General features: G+C 46.9%; 1 protein-coding gene across 1 annotated transcript in view; it reads right to left on the reverse strand.

Annotated features, from left to right (window-relative positions):
- DNAH14 (dynein axonemal heavy chain 14) overlaps positions 1–21,547 on the reverse strand; it is a 176,164-nt gene extending 154,617 nt beyond the window's left edge. The window contains 12 exon segments of the mRNA XM_044291995.1: positions 1,980–2,055; positions 3,856–4,100; positions 5,858–5,989; positions 6,201–6,339; positions 7,681–7,743; positions 8,119–8,231; positions 10,097–10,264; positions 12,935–13,038; positions 13,783–13,904; positions 16,980–17,110; positions 19,129–19,296; positions 21,503–21,547. Coding sequence (XP_044147930.1) covers positions 1,980–2,055; positions 3,856–4,100; positions 5,858–5,989; positions 6,201–6,339; positions 7,681–7,743; positions 8,119–8,231; positions 10,097–10,264; positions 12,935–13,038; positions 13,783–13,904; positions 16,980–17,110; positions 19,129–19,284 — 1,449 coding nt within the window. The 5' untranslated portion in view covers positions 19,285–19,296; positions 21,503–21,547.
- Between the last annotated feature and the right edge of the window lie 1,334 nt (positions 21,548–22,881).

Raw genomic sequence — 22,881 nt, forward strand, 5'->3', positions numbered from 1 at the left:
ACTGCCATAAGGCAATTCCATCCGTTACATATAAATACATGATGCAGGTATAATCAGCAGCCGCACATCAACATGGAAGTGTGGAGGCGATTCTAGACACACAGGAAAAACTACCGCAACATCCATAATGTAATGTATGTACACAGTGACTGCACCAGCAGAATAAGGAGTGCAGCTCTGGAGTATAATACAGGATGTAACTCAGGATCAGTACAGGATAAGTAATGTATGTACACAGTGACTGCACCAGCAGAATAAGGAGTGCAGCTCTGGAGTATAATACAGGATGTAACTCAGGATCAGTACAGGATAAGTAATGTATGTACACAGTGTCTGCACCAGCAGAATAGTGAGTGCAGCTCTGGAGTATAATACAGGATGTAACTCAGGATCAGTATAGGATAAGTAATGTAATGTACACAGTGACTCCACAAGCAGAATAGTGAGTGCAGCTCTGGAGTATAATACAGTGTGTAACTCAGGTTCAGTACAGGATAAGTAATGTAATGTATGTACACAGTTACTGCACCAGCAGAATAGTGAGTGCGGCTCTGGAGTATAATACAGGATGTAACTCAGAATCAGTACAGGATAAGTAATGTAATGTATGTACACAGTTACTGCACCAGCAGAATAGTGAGTGCGGCTCTGGAGTATAATACAGGATGTAACTCAGGATCAGTACAGGATAAGTAATGTAATGTATGTACACAGTGACTGCACCAGCAGAATAGTGAGTGCAGCTCTGGAGTATAATACAGGATGTAACTCAGGATCAGTACAGGATAAGTAATGTATGTGCACAGTGACTCCACCAGCAGAATAGTGAGTGCAGCTCTGGAGTATAATACAGGATGTAACTCAGGATCAGTACAGGATAAGTAATGTATGTACACAGTGACTGCACCAGCAGAATAGTGAGTGCAGCTCTGGAGTATAATACAGGATGTAACTCGGGATCAGTACAGGATAAGTAATGTAATGTACGTACACAGTGACTGCACCAGCAGAATAGTGAGTGCAGCTCTGGAGTATAATACAGGATGTAACTCAGGATCAGTACAGGATAAGTAATGTAATGTATGTACACAGTGACTGCACCAGCAGAATAGTGAGTGCAGCTCTGGAGTATAATACAGGATGTAACTCAGGATCAGTACAGGATAAGTAATGTAATGTATGTACACAGTGACTGCACCAGCAGACTAGTGAGTGCAGCTCTGGAGTATAATACAGGATGTAACTCAGGATCAGTACAGGATAAGTAATGTATGTACACAGTGACTCCACCAGCAGAATAGTGAGTGCAGCTCTGGAGTATAATACAGGATGTAACTCAGGATCGGTACAGGATAAGTAATGTATGCACACAGTGACTGCACCAGCAGAATAGTGAGTACAGCTCTGGAGTATAATACAGGATGTAATTCAGGATCAGTACAGGATAAGTAATGTAATGTATGTACACAGTGACTCCACCAGCAGAATAGTGAGTGCAGCTCTGGAGTATAATACAGGATGTAACTCAGGATCAGTACAGGATAAGTAATGTAATGTATGTACACAGTGACTGCACCAGCAGAATAGTGAGTGCAGCTCTGGAGTATAATACAGGATGTAACTCAGGATCAGTACAGGATAAGTAATGTATGTACACAGTGACTCCACCAGCAGAATAGTGAGTGCAGCTCTGGAGTATAATACAGGATGTAACTTAGGATCGGTACAGGATAAGTAATGTATGCACACAGTGACTGCACCAGCAGAATAGTGAGTGCAGCTCTGGAGTATAATACAGGATGTAACTCAGGATCAGTACAGGATAAGTAATGTAATGTATGTACACAGTGACTCCACCAGCAGAATAGTGAGTGCAGCTCTGGAGTATAATACAGGATGTAACTCAGGATCAGTACAGGATAAGTAATGTAACATATGTACGACTGATGTAACGTAGAGTTTAATTCTGTGCAACTTACCTTAGAAATATCTACTGGTGAACTGGCCATTTGTTGGACTTTATCAGATATTTCCAGGCTTTTGTCCTCTGCGTTTCTAAAATAAATCATTGATACAGAAAAAATTTATAAATACATTTTCTTTTACTACACTGATAGTATGTATAAGTGAGTGTGGTCAAGATGCCACAAGCATAATGCCTTGTAGTTCTGGTGCTTGGCTCTGGCCTCAGCAGCAACCAAAACTGCTGATTGTCGGGAGTGCCGGGAATCGGACCCTGGCCAATGTGATACTGAGGACCGATCCTAACTTTTCTAGAGTTTTGAGATGTCATAGAAACATATCCAAAGTCTGAGTGAGAGAAGCATTCACATATTGTGCTTTCTGCAGAAGATGGACTCAAAAGAAGTCTATGGGCCGGACTCAATTCCATCCAGTGAGGAGAGAGAGCGAGATATTCAGACTGCCACAGATGAAAACTTTTGATATATCTCTAAACTCAGAGACTCTTGAAGTAAAAGAAAGATTAATGTTTTTGTATCTAAATCCACCTTCTTTGTGCCATCTTACAGGTGAAATCTCAGCAGCCGGCTGCACATACATAGTCAAGTCCCATTATTCTGACAACTCCCTACCCTTGGTGTTCTAGCAGGTAGCTCATGAAGGAAGATGCCATGTGCTGAGCTGGCTCGGTGGGTAGATAAGGTGTGCTGAGCTGGCTCGGTGGGTAGATAAGGTGTGCTGAGCTGGCTCGGTGGGTAGATAAGGTGTGCTGAGCTGGCTCGGTGGGTAGATAAGGTGTGCTGAGCTGGCTCGGTGGGTAGATAAGGTGTGCTGAGCTGGCTCGGTGGGTAGATAAGGTGTGCTGAGCTGGCTCGGTGGGTAGATAAGGTGTGCTGAGCTGGCTCGGTGGGTAGATAAGGTGTGCTGAGCTGGCTCGGTGGGTACATAAGGTGTGCTGAGCTGGCTTGGTGGGCATATAAGGTGTGTGATAGGCTGTCTGCACACATATCACTCGTTGCTTTTATGGATAAAAGGGGACATTTATCAGAGATGCAGGCAGGGATGATTATTGGCTTTCAGGCCCCACGTGGCGGTATTTCTGAAACTGCGCAGTGTGAACTGTTCTCCTGCTGCTGTGGTTAAAGTGTATGATGAGTGGACAAATGGAACCATTGTGAAGAAGCGATGTGAAAACTGCGGAGCACCACATGCCACTGATGAGAGGTAAACGTTGGCTATGAAGGTGCGTGAGGATGGAGGACACCCACAATGGAGCAACGTGTCAGGAGAGAAACATCATAGAGGGAACACCCTGCAGCCATTACTGGAAGAACACAAGCCGGTGGGGGCAGCGCTATGGTATGGAGGTTTTCGTGGCATTCTCTGGGCAACTCATCCATGTGGAAGGAACTCTGAACCGATTTGGGCAGGAATCCATCCTTGCAGATCAGGTACACCCCTACATGCTGATTGTCTTCCCTGGGGCGGATGGGATCTTCCAGCAAGACAATGTGTCATGTCGCAAGGTCAGAAATGTCCAACATTGGTTGGTAGCACATGACCAAGACTTCCAAGTACTACCCTGGCCCCCTAATTCCCCAGACTTGAACCCAATTGATCATCTGTGGGACCACCTAGATGGTCATGTCCGCTCTATGGATGCTCCCCCATGACCCCTCCAGCAGCTGTGGGATGCACTGCAGTCAGCATGGCTCCAGATACCTGTGACAACCTACCTGGGCCGTACTGCACACGGCGGTTACTCTGGATATTAGCTGGTGGTCACAATACTGGGACTAGACCGTGTATGTAGCCCTGCATGATGAGTATCTAGATTCGGAGGCACTCATCTGTGGTATTTTATATCTCCAGTTAGTGACCCGAGGATCAGACCTTAATTTATCTTTCTTTTTCTCTTCTGCTGACGTCACATGGCTGGAAGCTTCTAAGAATTTGAGGAGCATCTGGACTGCATTGGAGGCAACAGATCGTAGCATCTCCTGGAAGAGGCAGTCCACCAGGCTGAGAAACCTTCTAAACCGCTCCTGCAGATTCCTCCATTCTGACTTCTCGGTGTAATTTGGCTTCGTTGGGGATGTAGATAAGAATGGATCCTTCAGCCCGACGGCCTCGGCCACCTGGAATGTGAAGAGTTACACACCATGGGTTATATTGGCTCCGCGTGCAGCTTTTGTTCTACGTGCTCCGTTGTATAACGGTTATTCCCAGCTGTTTAGTGAAGGAATTAGATTCGCTTCAGCAGAGTAACTTGCGGATTTGTTTTATTAGATGACGGGGGGGACAATCTGGAAACAGGGAGATGATGACTGTCAGCTGCTCTCCTGCCTGTGGAAGCCTCATCATACACAGCCTATACAGCGGTGCTGGCGATCCCTATGGCTCCCTACTACAAAGCTGTAGGCACTTCACGTGCTGCCACATGGTGCCTCTGTACGGCACAGCATCACAGAGCAATTCTTGCCTAGAAGCAATGCTTTTTCGAAAGTGAATGCCTCCATAATATGGCGTCCGATGGAGCATGCAGACCTCCCCTAGCCGGGCGCTAAAGGCTTCTATGGGGCTTCATGAGGGCTAATAAATCTGATGTTCAATTGCCTACATTCATTTCTATGTCACCAACATATTCCATAGCGCTGTACAGATATTGTCATCACTCACATCGGTCCCTATCCCCACGGGGGCTCACTATCTAAATTCCAGACTATCTCACTAGTACGGCAAAGAGGAGACTCACAAAATCATGTGAAGAACATACAAATCCATGAAGATGTTGGTTGGGTTCAGTCCCAGGACCCCAGCCACTGAGCCACCATCATACATATGGGTGCACTATATACAGCTCTGCTGGGGGACACAGTGCCAAGGACCCTTCCCCCTTAATCTTTAACTCCTGAGATACCATGGTCAATACACTATTAAAAAAAATAAAAAAATTAAGAATACTTATGTGGTATTTGCCACATTCTCAAACACAAGTTGCTCAATAAATCATACTGTATGAACCCAAAATTGGCGCCATTCCATTAAAAAATGAAGATTGTCCAGTTAAAGGGGTTGTCATTCTGAGACATTCGTGGCATATGGCTAGGATATGTGCAGGTTGGTGCAGGTCCCACCTCTAAGACCCCCACCCTATCTCCAGAACACTCCCGAAAGTGAAGGAGAGTGCACTTCACATGCGCAGCGAGATCTCCATTGATGAGAGTCCCGAAAACTGCTGGGTGAGCGCACTCGGCTATTTTCAGAAGTCCCATAGAAATGAGCGTAGAGCGCACCGTGCAAGTGCGGTCACTGCTCCATTCACTTCTATAGCACTGCCAGAGATAGCCGAGCCACAGAGATGAATGGAGGGAGGAGGACGCACATGCATGGCTGCTCCCCGCTCACTTCGGGTTCTCATTTTGGAGAAAGGTTGTGGCCCTGCAACATGCCACCAATGTCTCAGATGAGACAATCCCTTTAAGTCCTCATGACATTAAGGCTCTCAGGATGTAATTATAAAAAATTAAAAAAAATAAGATTGTGTCCTAAGGCCCAAAAAGGCTGTGCCTTCAAGGGATTAAAAAATATTTCCTATCTGGACAACCTATTTTCTAAGTCGGGAACCCCTGGTGACCAGTTGATCGCCACAAGATAACCTTCAGTGTCTGCTACAGTGGCCACTACAGGAGGGATGAGGTATTGCATGATGCTCATTCAAAAGACTGACTGAGAAGATCACGGGAGTCATTGAGTAGAGCACTCCCGTCCATGATGTCCATATACCTTAAACAGGTACATGGAAGGGGCTTTTCCTAATATTCCAACACCTTCAAATAAAAAGAGGGTACTTCATCACAGTGAAACTTTTATTATTATTAACACAGTCTCATACCTTATATAAAGTCTGAGCGATGACCTTAAGAAGCATTTCTCTGAGTGTCTGAAGTTTCTTCAGGGAATTATCACTGGCTTCGTTCTGAATATGACAAAAATCCTTCAGGGAATAGGTGCAGGAGTGATCCAGCTGCAGAGAGGAGGAGTACATTACACACCGGGCCGTTCTGTATACTAGCTGAGACCCTCATACATTCAAGTATATACATATGCATGCTCAGTATAAGCATCCGGGCATACTGTATAGGAACGTTCACTACATCGGGGAGCGATCTGCTTTTGGGAGATGTTCTCCTTTAGTTAGATCCAAATTTCCTAATATTATTAATACTGTTCCTTACATTAACAAGTAAAATAGGCAAATCTCCATGTCGGTTATCACTCTGGACATTCACAGCGCCCTCACACAACGTCTGGAGGTATAGCAGGCAGTCCTGGAAGAGTCCGTCTGCAAGGAACAGATGCCGGAGGAGCAGCGCCCTGTACAGTGAGAACGCAATGATTACTATTCAAGGGATTACTACAAGTAGAAAATAGACAAAAATATCACCTAATATTCTTCTTGGTCTGTCCTATCTCGTGGCACCCTATATGTGGATAATTTCTCTTTTGAATTTCACTATGATCAGATCTGGCAGTAAGACAACTGCCAGCAGTAGTAGCCCCTCATCCCTACTGCTCAGTTTGCAATAAGAAAAGCATTGTGCTAGGTTCAATTAGTGTTGCAAGAGCTTCATAAAAAGGGTACAAGTCTGGCATTGGTAGCTCTGATCAGATCTGGCTGTAAGGCAACTGGCCGCAGCAGTAGCCCCTCATCCACACTGCTCAGTTTGCAATAGGAAAGCCATTGTGCTAAGTTTCATTTGTGTTGTAGGAGCTTCATAAATAGGGTAGAAAACTGGTATTGATCAATCTGATCAGTTCTGGCGGTAAGGCAACTGGCTGCAGCAGTAACCCCTCATCCCTACTGCTTCATTTGCAATAGGAAAACCATTGTGATAAGTTTAATTTGTATTGTAGGATCTTTATAAATAGGGTAGAAAACTGGTATTGATCAATCTGATCAGTTCTGGCTGTAAGGCAACTGGCTGCAGCAGTAACCCCTCATCCCTACTGCTTCATTTGCATTAGGAAAACAATTGTGCTAAGTTTCATTTGTGTTGCAGGGGCTTAATAAATAGGGAAGAAATGTGACATTGGTAAATCTGATCAGATCTGGCTGTAAGGCAACTGGCCGCAGCAGTAGCCCCTCATCCACACTGCTCAGTTTGAAATAGGAAAACCATTGTGCTAAGCTTAATTTGTATTGCAGGTTCTTCATAAACAGGGTAAAAATGTGACATTGGCAAATCTGATCAGATCTGGCTGTAAGGCAACTGGTCAGAGCAGCAGCCCCTCTCCACTCCCCTGCTCCTTTTACAATAAGAAAGCGATTGTGCTAAGTTTAATTTGTGTTGCAATGGCTTCATAAATAGGGTAGAAATCTGACATTGATAAATCTGATCAGATTTGGCAGTAGGGCAACTGGCTGCAGCAGTAGCCCCTCATCCCTACTGCTTCATTTGCAATAGGAAAACTATTGTGCTAAGTTGAATTAATGCTGCAAGGGTATAAATCTGGCATTGACACAGTACATCTGCTCAGATCTGGTTGTCCTCACTGCTCCATCTGCAATAGGAAACCCCTTGTGCTAAGCTCAGTTTCAATTTGTGGTGCAAAAGCTTCATAAATATGGTAGAAAACTGGCAATGATAAATCTGGTGAATTCTGTGGTGCATTCCGTAGGGAGAGCATACATGGCGATTAGTTTTCATCACATACTTGCTACTGTCCATCTTGGATCTGTGAACGTTCCTTTTCCACACCGTAAAAGCTTTCCACAGCCTAAAAAACAGCAAAAAAAAAGTCAAAATCACTGCAGTGACTACATTCATTTCATGGGGAACGTCGTGGTTTCGATCAGGGATTTAACCAGAAAATAATGCAGAATCAACCCTACCAGGCATTATAGCTGGTTTAATAGGGTTGATCCAGCCGAAAGATGGTTAAAAAATAAATAAAATAAAACGTATAATGGTATATAATGGCCCGACCTAGGCCAAAAGCACACTCTTCTGTCCCCGTCAGATGAATTGAGCCTTATGGATTTGTTTGATATATGTTCAGGGAACACATAGGACTGACACGCTGTGTAAACAGAGCCTTACACTGTAGAGAAAACTTCTTTTGCCAGCAACGCAGACACATTTTGAGTCTTACCTGAACTGGGAGAAGGTGCGGATATTCTTTATTGCATAGTATTTCTCCCTCTCACATAACCACTCGGTGACGGGCACGGCCTCCATGATCTCCGCTCCTGAGACCATCATGACCTGTGGGGAATGAAAGAATGAAAAAAGACTAATCCCACCATCCATATCTACATAGAAGGGAGCAGAGGATTTAGGGTTCATCCATGTGGCGGTATTACGGATGCGTGCTCTACAGATAAGATTCTGGCTGTTTGCAGCAACCACTAGGGGGAGTTAAGGAGCTTACGGTCTATTTTTTTTTTTTTTAAAGGGGTTGCCCAGGATTGAAAATATGGCTGCACAAGAGTAGCACACTTGTCCACAGGTTGCGTACGGTATTGCGGCTCATCCACATTTACTGTGGCAATGCTGGGCTGTAATACCAGACACAACCCATGGACAGGAGTGCTGAAGAAAGCAGCCATGTTTTTCTCCTCCTGCACAAGCCCTTTAAACTCTAAAGTCCTTATAAACTAACAGCGCACAGATGGTTGTCAGGGTATACCTAAGTATGACACAAAAAAGATGGTCAGACGGTCCTGGGGCCCTCCAATTGGACCCTGGTAGGAATGGACCTTGATCACGTCATATTGATTCTCTGTTACTGGGTCAGAGGTAAGAAAGTGCACTCAATCTCTCACTTTGAATGTGGTGATAAGGGTCTGCTAGCTCACAAGCAGTTGTTACTCCCTCCTTCATACAGAATCTGTGCCGAGGCTGCTGTAATCACAGGACTTTAGCTAGCAAGTTCCATTACAGACAAGCTGTAATTAGGGCGAGGCTGCGGCTGTGTATTACAGTCATTGCCCTGACCTCAATCGCACAAAAACATACTTGCCCGTATGATCTGCAGTACAAAAGTAGCCCCCCTCCTGCTCCTTATGATGAGCATTCTCACCCGGCGTCCTCAAGCGGGTAAGCCACCATACAGAAACTGTGCCGAGGCTGCTGTAATCACAGGACTTTAGCTAGTAAGTTCCATTACAGACAGGCTGTAATTAGAGCGGGGCTGCGGCTGTGTGTTACAGTCATTGCCCTGACCTCAATCGCACAAAAACATACTTGCCCGTACGATCTGCAGTACAAAAGTAGCCCCCCTCCAGCTCCTTATGATGAGCATTCTCACCCGGCGTCCTCTGGTCTATGCAGAGGTTTGGAGCTCTGTATCAGAAAAAAACACAGCTCCAGCTGCTATAACTATATCCTATATTAGGCTGGGTTCACATCATGATCGGCAGGGGACCGACTCCCAGCACCCCCGCCAATCAGCTTACCAAGCACAGCGCAGTACATTGCACAGTGGCTGTGCTTGGTATTGCAGCTCACTTGAATGGGGCTGAGTGGCGCCTTGGACATGCGATCGATGAACGTGACATTACTGACCTAGGAAGAGGCAGCAGCGCCCAGGTAGCGCCTCGGTCCTAAAAACAACGTACTAATAAAAGGTCACTTTAAAGGGGTTATATAAAATTAGAAAAAAGTCTGTGGGTTGTGTCTGGTATTGCAGCTAGGTCCCATTTATGCTCATACTGCAATACCAGTTCCAGCCTGTGGATAGGAGAGGCGCTGTTTAAAAAAAAAAAAAACTTTTATCTTATCCTGGCCAACCCCTTTAATAAACGAGTAACGATTTTCTGGATACAACGGGAGTTCCCCTCCTTTCTAGACAATAAAAACTAAAGATAACTTTCCAGGGTGACAGCCATGACACAGAATAATGAATATGAGGGGAGACAAGCGGACAGATGGTTCATAAACTGTAGTCAACACTAATTACAAAGGATGATATTGCGGCTCTGTGGGCTGTGTCGCAGTCAGCTGTGCCTCATCACTATCACATGCCTTATGTTAGAGAATTTTGCAGTCAGCTTTGGATGTGATTGGAGCATATCCTGGATCAATATCAGAATAAGACGGTCATCCATATATACATCCGCACTGCTTACCTTAGACACATAGGAAGCACTGACAGTCCAGTATACGTCACACTGCACGGCGGTATAAGCTGGAACAACCTGGAGATCGTATGGATCGTAGCGAGCGGTGGGCTGGCCCTGACATCTGGGTAAGCAATATACAAATTCTCCCGTGTCTTCTTTCATAAGAGTGTTCTCCTAGCAGAAGAAGCCAGAAACACCAAAATGACCAAGCCTGATAATACCCAGAATGCACCTCAGAGGCTTTGTGGAGCCATTCCACTGATAGCTCGTCCATTTGTGCTGCAGACCTCTCCTATGTCCTATGTCTCTAACAGGAAGTTGCTATCATTGTCTGTCATCACCCTCTGTTCCCTGTTAGTGCACTCCCGAGGTCACATTGCCTTGGCACTGCAGAGATGGCTTGAATTAGTGTAGAGGCTGCAGTAATCACAGGTCATTACTAGCTAGCATGTTCCTCTATAGACAGCTTGGATTTGGATTTCCCTCTTTAGTTGAGAAGGTCAATTTATTTTACCTATGTCTTTCTGTCTAAATTTATCTATCTAACCTTACTCAGCAGGGAGGAAATAAAGTGATGTCTTATACTGAAATGAATGGAGTCTTCAACCTGCAAGTGAAATAGGTTCTAAACCACACTGAGCACTTATTGTTAATTACAGATTAGAAACGTATATGTACATACTGAGCTGGAGAACCTAAGAGGGTGAACAGCGGAGATACACTTTAAATTGACCCACCAAAGGTTGTACACTATATTTTGATTCTCACAGCTGACAATGTATATCAGAGTAAATACCAAGCCAAGAGGAGAAAAGAACTGCCTGTAGAGCCCAGAGACAGGATTGTTTGGAGGCACAGGTCTGGAGAAGGGGACAGAACATTTATTCTCCACTGGAAATTCCCAAGAGCACAGAGGCCTCCAGGAATAGAACAACCAGAACTCTTCCTAGAGTTGGCCGCCCCACCAATCTAAGTAATCAGGGGAGAAGGACCTTTGTAAGAGAGGTGACCAAGAACCTAATGGTCATTTTTGCTGAGCTCCAAAGATCCTGTGTGCAGATGGAAGACACTTACAGAAGGTCAACTATTCCTGCAGACCTCCACCAATCTGAGTGGTCAGAAAGAAGCCTCTCCTCAGGAGACACATGAAAGCCACCTGGAGTTTTTAAAAAAGCACCTAAAGGACCTAAGACTGTGAGAAACAAGAATGAACCCTTTGGCCTCAATTCTAAGCATCATGACTGTAGGAAACTTGGCCCTGCTCATCATCTGCCCAATACCATCCCTACAGTGAAGCATGGTGGTAGCAGCATCATGCTGGGCGACAGGGAGACTGATCAGGGTGGAGGGAAAGCTGAATGGAGGAAAGTACAGAGATATTCTTAATGAGAACCTGATCCAGAGCTCTGGACCTTAGACTGGGCTGGAGGTTCACCTTCCAACAAGACAATGATCCTACGTACCAAGCCAAGGCAACACAGGAGAGCCTTAGGGACAACTCTGTGAATGTCCTTGATTGTACCAGCCAGAGCCCTGAACCCAATGGAACGTCTGTGGAGAGACCTCAAAATGGCTGTCCACTGATGGTCCCCATCCAACCTGACAGAGCTCGAGAGGATCTGCAGAGAACAATGTCAGAAAGTCCCAAAATCCAGGTGCAAACCTTGTGGCATCATCTCTAGGAAGACTGGAGGCTGGAATCACTGTTAGGCCTCATGCACGCGTTGTTGTGTTCCGTGCCCGTTGTTCCGTTTTCCGTGATTTTCTGCGGACCCATTGACTTTCAATGGGTCTGTTGAAAATTTGGATAATGCACCGTTTGTCATCCGCGTCCGTGATCCGTGTTTCCAGTCCGTCAAAAAAATATGACCGGTCCTATTTTTTTCACAGACAACGGTTCGCGGACCCATTCAAGTCAATGGGTCCGTGAAAAAACACGGAGGCACACAAGATTATCATCCGCGTGTCTGCGTCCGTTTTTTTCCTATCATTTGCAAGGCAAACTTGACTTAGATTTTTTTTCACTTTCCTTCATGTCTGGTGATCCTCCAAAAATCAAGGAAGACACACGGAAACGGATCACGGAACAACGGAACCCCGTTTTGCGGACCGTGAAAAAATACTGTCGTGTGCATGAGGCCTTAGAGGGCCTTCAACTAAGTCCTGAGTAAAGGGGCTGAAGACTTATGTCAATGCAAGAAAAAACTGGCTGTTACACTCACCTCGCCCAGCAGCCCAGACCCGTCTTCCACCGTAAGGCACATATGCTCCCTCTGGCATTTAAAAAGGCCAGCACGCACCCTTATCTTCACCAGCCAATGGCTGGCAACCCTTAGGGGAAGGTGCCTGAGCAATTAGGTTTCTTTAGCTTGCCAAGTTCCTGCTAGGTGTGTTGTATCCTGTTTTCTGTCCATGTACCCACCTCTGCCTGTTTACTGTACTCTGATCTTCTGCTGCCTGACCTGACCTTGGACTGGTTACTGCATTGCACACATTCCTCCAGGCCTGACCTTGGGCTGTCCCAGACTACAACTTTGCCTGACCCCTTGATGCTCTGCACCGGTGTTTTTCAGTTCCCCATGGGTAAGCTGTCAATTATAGAGAGACTATTCCAGGTGGTAGGGTTATTAGAGGCAACTGCCAGGATAATCCCTTTAGGGTTAGCTAAATCTATTGGTTAACACAGTGGTTCCACTCCCAATAGCTGCCAATTTCCTCTCTGGCGCACTCAAAGTGGCGACATATAAAACCGCCACCCATCCAAGATGTCGGGGATAGGCTCAATTTGAAATATATATTAAATAAATTGCTTGTGTCATTGTAAGGTAGAACGTGAGTTTTTACCTTTAGAAGTCTCCTATATTTATCTGCCTTGCTGATTTCAAGTTCAAATTGGGGCGTTTTCCCTCCGAGCCCGGCCCGGACTCTCTGGATATGTGACATTACATCTGAAAAAGAAGAAGGACACGAAAAGTTCAGATGTCTGACTCTTTGCGTTTCCTATATTCAAGCTTAATGAATGCATTGCAGCGTGGTGGCCGGTGAGGACCCCCTGCTGGTTTATGGCCTCACATTCTTTCCCGCTATTTATTACCTGTAATACAATGGCGGTAATGATCCTCTGCTTAGAATGCAATGCGCAGCACCCAAGGGGTGTGAGCTCTACTGAACCTGTTGTCGGTCATTTCAGGTGAGGCCTCCATGGACTCGCCATCAAACTGCAAACATAATGCGACTTGCATTCAACGGCTTCAAGAAGTTATGCCAACATGGCACCGCCACCTGACGATGACACGACTGTAGTGAAGTGCCACCGCTTGTCGTGCAGAATCTGCAGGCTACTTAGTCTTGCTGATTCTTTTCGGAAGTAGGGAGCGGGGGAAGGAACATTGTCATTGTATGTCTCACGGGTTTCTCCAAAATCTGACATCTGTGAGCAGACTCTTACTGTCCCTTCACTTTCTCAAATGAGAAAGATTTTAATTCAATGACAGCAAGCAGAGTTCTCGAAAATCATAAAAATGTCATTATATAATGGATAAGCTATTTGACCTTAGGGAGTGCTGGAAGTCACGTGGCATACCACTGAGGACTATGATTACGATTGCCCCAGAAGTGTCTCCGTTACTGTTGGTGCCCCCCTACCTGACATGTGCCAGTCCTCGGCCGGGCAGGCTGTTTGGGTGTTTTACCTTCAGTTCTGTCCATCGCTTCAAACCGGCTCTGAAGGTCTGTCGTGGGTCTCACTGCCGACGCTGAGGACGGCGCCGTATCCTCCAGACGGCCGCTGCTCATCGCTTCACGTCTGTGTTTGCTGCAGAAATAACAATGGTTCACATGACAGGCAGCAGAGGTAGTGAGCTCGGGGAAATGCCGCTGATTTATCCTGGGCACTCCAGCCACACGGATCACAAAAGAGGAACGAGCCTACTACTGCTTCTAAGAAAAGAGGTTCTTCAGCTGCTGCAATGTGTATTATACAACTGGTGACACCATAATACACACCTCAGCTGCTGCAGAACCTCACAATACAGACCTCAGCTGCTGCAGAACCTTATAATGCATACCCCAGCTGCTGCAGAACCTTATAATACACACCTCAGCTGCTGCAGAACCTCACAATACACACCTCAGCTGCTGCAGAACCTCGTAATGCATACCCCAGCTGCTGCAGAACCTCATAATACACACCCCAGCTGCTGCAGAACCTCATAATACACACCCCAGCTGCTGCAGAACCTTATAATACACACCTCAGCTGCTGCAGAACCTCGTAATGCACACCTCAGCTGCTGCAGAACCTCGTAATGCATACCCCAGCTGCTGCAGAACCTCATAATACACACCTCAGCTGCTGCAGAACCTCACAATACACACCTCAGCTGCTGCAGAACCTCATAATACACACCTCAGCTGCTGCAGAACCTCACAATACAGACCTCAGCTGCTGCAGAACCTTATAATGCATACCCCAGCTGCTGCAGAACCTCACAATACAGACCTCAGCTGCTGCAGAACCTTATAATGCATACCCCAGCTGCTGCAGAACCTTATAATACACACCTCAGCTGCTGCAGAACCTCACAATACACACCTCAGCTGCTGCAGAACCTCGTAATGCATACCCCAGCTGCTGCAGAACCTCATAATACACACCCCAGCTGCTGCAGAACCTCATAATACACACCCCAGCTGCTGCAGAACCTTATAATACACACCTCAGCTGCTGCAGAACCTCGTAATGCACACCTCAGCTGCTGCAGAACCTCGTAATGCATACCCCAGCTGCTGCAGAACCTCATAATACACACCTCAGCTGCTGCAGAACCTCACAATACACACCTCAGCTGCTGCAGAACCTCACAATACACACCTCAGCTGCTGCAGAACCTCATAATACACACCTCAGCTGCTGCAGAACCTCACAATACACACCTCAGCTGCTGCAGAACCTCCTAATACACACCTCAGCTGCTGCAGAACCTCACAATACAGACCTCAGATGCTGGAGAACCTCATAATACAGACCTCAGCTGCTGCAGAACATCATAATACACACCTTAGCTGCTGCAGAACCTCATAATACACACCTCAGCTGCTGCAGAAGCTCAAAATACACACCTCAGCTGCTGCAGAACCTCACAATACACACCTCAGCTGCTGCAGAACCTCATAATACACACCTCAGCTGCTGCAGAACCTCATAATACACACCTCAGATGCTGGAGAACCTCATAATACAGACCTCAGCTGCTGCAGAACATCATAATACACACCTCAGCTGCTGGAGAACCTCATAATACACACCTCAGCTGCTGCAGAACATCATAATACACACCTTAGCTGCTGCAGAACCTCATAATACACACCTCAGCTGCTGCAGAAGCTCACAATACACACCTCAGCTGCTGCAGAACCTCACAATACACACCTCAGCTGCTGCAGAACCTCATAATACACACCTCAGCTGCTGCAGAACATCATAATACATACTTCAGCTGCTGGAGAACCTCATAATACACACCTCAGATGCTGGAGAACCTCATAATACACACCTCAGCTGCTGCAGAACCTCACAATACACACCTCAGCTGCTGCAGAACCTCCTAATACACACCTCAGCTGCTGCAGAACCTCACAATACAGACCTCAGATGCTGGAGAACCTCATAATACAGACCTCAGCTGCTGCAGAACATCATAATACACACCTTAGCTGCTGCAGAACCTCATAATACACACCTCAGCTGCTGCAGAAGCTCAAAATACACACCTCAGCTGCTGCAGAACCTCACAATACACACCTCAGCTGCTGCAGAACCTCATAATACACACCTCAGCTGCTGCAGAACCTCACAATACACACCTCAGCTGCTGCAGAACCTCATAATACACACCTCAGCTGCTGCAGAACCTCATAATACACACCTCAGCTGCTGCAGAACCTCACAATACACACCTCAGCTGCTGCAGAACCTCACAATACACACCTCAGCTGCTGCAGAACCTCATAATACACACCTCGGCTGCTGCAGAACCTCCTAATACACACCTCAGCTGCTGCAGAACCTCATAATACACACCTCAGCTGCTGCAGAACATCATAATACATACTTCAGCTGCTGGAGAACCTCATAATACACACCTCAGATGCTGGAGAACCTCATAATACAGACCTCAGCTGCTGCAGAACATCATAATACACACCTCAGCTGCTGCAGAACCTCATAATACACAACTCAGCTGCTGCAGAACCTCATAATACACACCTCAGCTGCTGCAGAACCTCATAATACACACCTCAGCTGCTGCAGAACCTCACAATACACACCTCAGATGCTGGAGAACCTCATAATACACACCTCAGATGCTGGAGAACCTCATAATACACACCTCAGCTGCTGCAGAACCTCATAATACACACCTCAGCTGCTGCAGAACCTCATAATACACACCTCAGCTGCTGCAGAACCTCATAATACACACCTCAGATGCTGCAGAACCTCATAATACACACCTCAGATGCTGGAGAACCTCACAATACACACCTCAGCTGCTGCAGAACCTCACAATACACACCTCAGCTGCTGCAGAACCTCATAATACAGACCTCAGCTGCTGCAGAACCGCATAATACACACCTCAGCTGCTGCAGAACATCATAATACATACCTCAGCTGCTGGAAAACACCATAATACACACCTCAGCTGCTGCAGAACCTCATAATACAGACCTCAGCTGCACAGGAATTAGAGATAAAGACAAAGAGGCAGACAGCCAATCACATCGCAGCTTTTATTTTTCATGAGCAGAATCCGAAAATAAAGCTGTGCTGTGATTGGTTGCTATGGGCAACCAGCTATTTTTCTGTAAATGCCCCCATTTTTACATTTCCGGCTCTTTTCTGTAGTCTCGTAGTTTGCCGACGACTCTTCTGTTTCTTTCCTGCCTGCAGACAGTGGTGCGGAGAGCGGGCACGAGGGGCTCCAGGGATCCCGGCGGTGGTTTGGGAATAAGACCCTGGTAATAAAGAGCACAACACATATATACACAGTATAATATAATCTATACAGCAGCATGCGTGTACTGGGGGAGGAGGGGGCTCGGATTTCAGCTATTATCAGGCAAGTCTGAAAATGAAAGCAGCGATATGATTGGTCGATATCTCGGGTGTACTCTTTTTGTCCGTTTTCCTCTCCTCCGTTTTTCGGCTGTACAATATGGCCGCTGTCTTGTGGTTTTCTTTCTGTCACTGGTGGATGATGAGGTTGATTGTACCGTACTACATGCGCCCTGTCCGACAGGTCTTATAGTGGGCACTGCTGCTGAACCCTGGATTACCTGACTACCCTCTGACAACTTTATCACAAACCCAGCTCTGCTACATGACCACTAATGGAATACCTGACTAACTTTCTGGCTGCCACTTCTTTACCGCGCACCCAGATCTGCTACATCTCTATTAAGAAAGCCTTGAACACCAGACTACCCTACTGATTGCTGCTTCTGTACCACACACCCAGCTCTTCTACATCACCACTAAAAACCCTGGAGCTCCGGACTACTGCATTTGTACAACATACTCAGCACTGCTACACCCCGAAATACCTGACTACCTTCCTGACAGCTGCTGCTTCTCAGTGCATACTCAGCCCTGCTACACCTCTGTTACTGAACTGTAGAATATCTAACTACCTTCCTGACAGCTGCTGCTTCTCAGTGCATACTCAGCTCTGCTACACCTCTGTTACTGAACTGTAAAATGCCTGACTACCCTCCTCACTACTGCATCTGTACCATGTACTGAGCACTGCTACATCGCTGCTCATGAACTCTGGAATACCCGACTACCCTCCTGACTGCTTCTTCTTACTGCACACTCAGCTCTGCTACATCTCTGTTACTGAACCCTAGAATACATGACTACTATCCTGACTACGGCACCTTCACCTTGCACCCAGCTCTGCTACGTCCGTTACTGAACTGTATAATACCTGCCGACCCTCCTCACTACTAAATCTGTACCACATACTGAGCTCTGCTACCTCACTGCTAATCACTACCCTCCTCACTGCTTCTTCTTACTGCACACTCAGCTCTACTACATCTCTGTTACTGAACCCTATAATACATGACTACCCTGCTGACTACGGCACCTGTACCTTGCACCCAGCTCTGCTACGTCTGTTACTGAACTGTACAATACCTGCTGACCCTTCTCACTACTGCATCTGTACCACATACTGAGCTCTGCTACCTTACTGCTAATGACTACCCTCCTCACTGCTTTTATTGCATACTCAGCTCTGCTACATCTCTGTTACTGAACCCTAGAATACCTGACTACCCCTCCTGACCTGTATCTCGCACTCAGCTCTGCTACGTCTGTTACTGAACTGTACAATACCTGCTGACCCTCCTCACTACTGCATCTGTACCACATACTTAGCTCTGCTACCTCACTGCTAATGACTACCCTCCTCACTGCTTTTATTGCATACTCAGCTCTGCTACATCTCTGTTACTGAACCCTAGAATACCTGACTACCCCTCCTGACCTGTACCTTGCACCCACCTCTGCTACTGTTTGTTAACCATAGTGAATGCACACTGATTTGTGGTCTGATTCCTGTACTGCTCATGGGAAAGAGGGGGCGTTATAGGTGAATAGTGCCGCCTGGTTGATTCTTTCTGCGCATACCAGATGATAGCCAGAGAGAAGCAATGTATGTACTACTACTCCCACTGTTTCCCTTCATGCTGCCCATGACTGAAATTATACAATTCCGTTGACCACTAGGAGGAGCCCACGACATACAGATGACACAATGAGCTGGCTATATATGTCAGCTCCACCTAGTGGTGACTGCAGGAAGTCAGAATTAGTTTTAAATGTTCCTATAGCCTTGCACCCCCCATGAAGACTGATGCAAGGCTATAACTAAGTCCTCCGCTCTGGTTATGAGGCAGCACCCCGCTTGCCACCCTTTATTGTTTGTACACCCCGTGGGTGAGACACTTCTGCTGGGATTGCTCACCGGCGTGTGACTGTGCTCATTACTGCCGACAGCTTGTCTGTGCCTCCTAGTGTTCCTGGAGACCATCTGGAGAACATCTGAACTCTCCGCTCCAAGATGCAGGCGAGAACGCAGATCGGTTCTGGGCAGGAGGCTGCGCTCCCCCGGGTACATCATGGGTGATTCTTCCTGGGGTGGGGGCAGAAATATGTATGGAATATGAATAAACCTACAGCACGGATATAAAGGGTTAATAGTAATTATACCGGATCGATATATATAGGGGAACGCTCTTCTCTAACACCCATTAACTTCAAGGCAAATGGAGTCCCTCTTCCCGCAGGACTCGATGTGCCGCCATATGGTGCTCCATCAGGTGATCTATGGAGACATCATTTGAAGATCATTGGCCTCATCCCTTTGATGACAATTGAAGTCACTGTCCCTATAGTATGGAGAGCGAAGACTCCATGTCCTGCCATATGGTGCTCCGTCAGGTGCCATACAGAGACATCATTTGAAGCTCATCAGGTGTTGTACAGATACTGTATGTTACTCAAAACTGCTCGGGGAAGGCGTCATCTCTGCTTTATGATGGCAAATGGAGTCAGTATTCCTGTAGTATGGAGCATAAAGACTAAATGTGCCGCCATATGGTGCTCTGTCAGGTGCCATACAGAAACGTAACTTGAAGTTCCTTGGCTAAGGCCTCACCCCTGCATTATAGGGGCCCACAGATTTCCTTATTTCTGTAGTACAGAGCTGCAGGGACTCCATGTGCCGCCATATGCTGCTTCGTCAGGTGCCGTACAGAGACGTAGCATAAAGGTCCTCATCCCTGCTGTATGATGGCAAACGGAGCCGCGTAAGAAGCACAGGGACTCCATGTGCCGCCATATGGTGCTCCATCAAGTGCTGTGTAGAGAGCTCCTTGGCCTCATCCTTAGGCCTCATGCACACGACCGTTGTTTAATTCCGTGTCCGTTGTTCCGTTTTTCGTGATCTTCTGCGGACCCATTGACTTTTAATGGGTCCGTTGAAAACTCGGCTAATGCACCGTTTGTCATCTGCGTCCGTGATCCGTGGTTCCAGTCCGTCAAAAAAATATAACCAGTCCTATTTTTTTCTCGGAAAACGGTTTGCGGACCCATTCAAGTCAATGGGTCCGTGAAAAAACGCGGAGGCACACAAGATTGTCACCCGCGTCCGTTTTTTTTTTCCTATCATTTGCATGGCAAACTTGACTTAGACTTTTTTTTTACTTTCCTTCATGTCTGGTGATCCTCCAAAAATAAAGGATGACACACGGAAACAAAAACGGAAACGGATCACGGAACGGAACTCCATTTTGCGGAACAGAACACAACAACGGTCGAGTGCATGAGGCCTTACGATGACAAATAAATCACTATCCCTATATTTTGGAGACTCCATGTGCCGCCATATGCCGCTCCCTCATACAGAGGCGCAATGTGGTGCTCCTTGTGGAGGGTTTCATCCCTGCTTTATGACGGTAAATGGAGTCACTATTCCCATAATACGGAGCCTCATGGATTCCTTATGCCGCCATGTGGTGCTCCGTCAGGTTCCGTACAGGGACGCAACTAAAAGCTCCTTGGCTAAGACTTCACCCCTGCATTATGGCGGCACACAGAGTTCCCTGTTTCTGTAGTGTGGAGCTGTGGGGACTCCATGTGCCGCCATATGCTGCTCTACAGAAGTGTAACTGAAAGCTCACGGGCCCCTAAACTATTGTGCATGTGTCATTTCCAACATTAGTCTCCTATTTTATGGAGGAGCAACCTTTTGGGGCCCCACAGTCTCCTGGGCCCCCTATAGTTACGCTGCTAATATGGATGGAGGATGTGTTATTAATGACGCAACCCCTTTAGGAGGCTACTCCAATAGGACCCCCTTAAGTCGCAGAACAGGGGGTCCCCGGCCTCTATTCCCCTGCCCCCCATGGTACAGCGCTGATGGACCGCGGTAGTCGGATCCTCGCCGATCAAGCGGGCGGTAATTAATGCTTCCGGCCAGAATACCCCTTAATTTTTTTTTCAGGTGTTTAGAATGCCAAAAAAAAAGTCCATGTACGTTTAAAGGATTCGCCTACTATTAATGGTACTATTGAAAGAACTCTGCTTGCTGTAAGTGACTAGAAAACACTCTTGTTTACAGCCCAGATCATGTCCTGCACAGCTTGCTACACTGTATCACCTGTGATATAGTAGGGTGTGATCAGGACAGGTGGTGTCATCTTCTGGGCGACGTGGGTGTTTCCATTCACTGACAGCAAGCCGAGGTCTTGGAAAATGTTGGAAAGTCGCCATGATATAACAACCTATCGGAGAGAAGTTTGGTGTACGCGGTGGTAGCAGTGGTCAGCAGCACTCACCGTGGGCTCTCTGTGTGTACATCCAGCGGGCGCAGCACCGTGCAGAACAACACTTTATAAATAAAGATTTGTTTGTTGTGATTTTTCACACTCTCAACGGGGAGACGCTCTCTGGGGTTGCCTAGGAGACAGGGGCGTGGTTACACTGGGGAACAACACAAGCCCCTCCCTCCGAGCTGTCTGTCAAACTCCTGCACCCGAGAGAGCAGTTCCTGAGGCTGCGGGCGGTCATGAGGGAGTTGTAGTCATGTAATCCTAGGATGATGGGGGTTATGCGTGTAGATATGAGATAGATAGATATGAGACACAGATGTAGCAGAGTTAACAGTCACATTCCTAATGTGTTAGCTAAATGGGGCTCATTTACTAAGGGACTTGTAGACGTCTCTGTCTGGACGGGCGACAATACGTAGTCACACGGCTGGTTTTGCGCCTTGTCCGCCAGTTGGGTGTGACGGGTGGGGGAGACTCCAGCCTTGTTATCTAACTACGCCGGCCAGGGGCACGGACTGCCACATATACGCACGCCTCGTCATAAGGTTTCATGCACACGACCCTTCAGTTTATTTTTGCGGTCCGCAAAACACGGAAGCCGCAAGTGTGCCGTCCGCAATTTACGGAACGGAACAGGCGGCCCATTGTGGAAATGCCTATTATTGTCCGCAAAACGGACAAGAATAGGACAGGTTATATTTTTTGGGCGGGGCCACATAACAGAGCAGCGGATGCGGACAGCACACATGGAGTGCTGTCCGCATCTTTTGCGGCCCTATTGAAGTGAATGGGTCCGCATCCGAGCCGCCAAAACTGCGGCTCGGATGCGGATCAGAACTACGGTCGTGTGCATGAGGCCTAAATCAGACAGATCTTACAGCAGCGCAGAGGGGGAAACGAAGAACGGTGTAAAAAACTGGACTTAGTAGATGTGCCCCAGTGTGATAACTCGCCGAGTGTCATGCACACGACCGTTGTCACCCGGTGCAGCAAATCCGCCATATACAGGCATCGGCCGTGTGCTCACCGCACCCGTCCGCAATCCAGAAGGTCGGTGCGGATCCGAGGCATGGTTTCTGTCCGTGTCTCCGCACCGCTAAAACATAGAACATGCTCTTTCTTTTCTTTTTTTGCGGTTTGCGGTGCGGACGGATCACGGACCCATTAAACCCAGATGAGCGTTTGTCACTCGCAGCTCCCGGCCTGACCTCCCAGCGCTGACCGGGTCACACAGCATTATATTGATTTAGGATCCTATGTAACCCTTAGAGGTCTGGAAAGTATTAGATGACACTGACATAATGCTGTCCGTGTTATCCAATACATTCCAGAACTGTAAAGGTTACATAGGATCATAAATCAATATAATGCTGTGTGACCCGACC

The sequence above is a fragment of the Bufo gargarizans genome, chromosome 4 (assembly GCF_014858855.1).
Source record: "Bufo gargarizans isolate SCDJY-AF-19 chromosome 4, ASM1485885v1, whole genome shotgun sequence".
In the NCBI taxonomy this organism is placed as follows: Eukaryota; Metazoa; Chordata; class Amphibia; order Anura; family Bufonidae; genus Bufo; species Bufo gargarizans.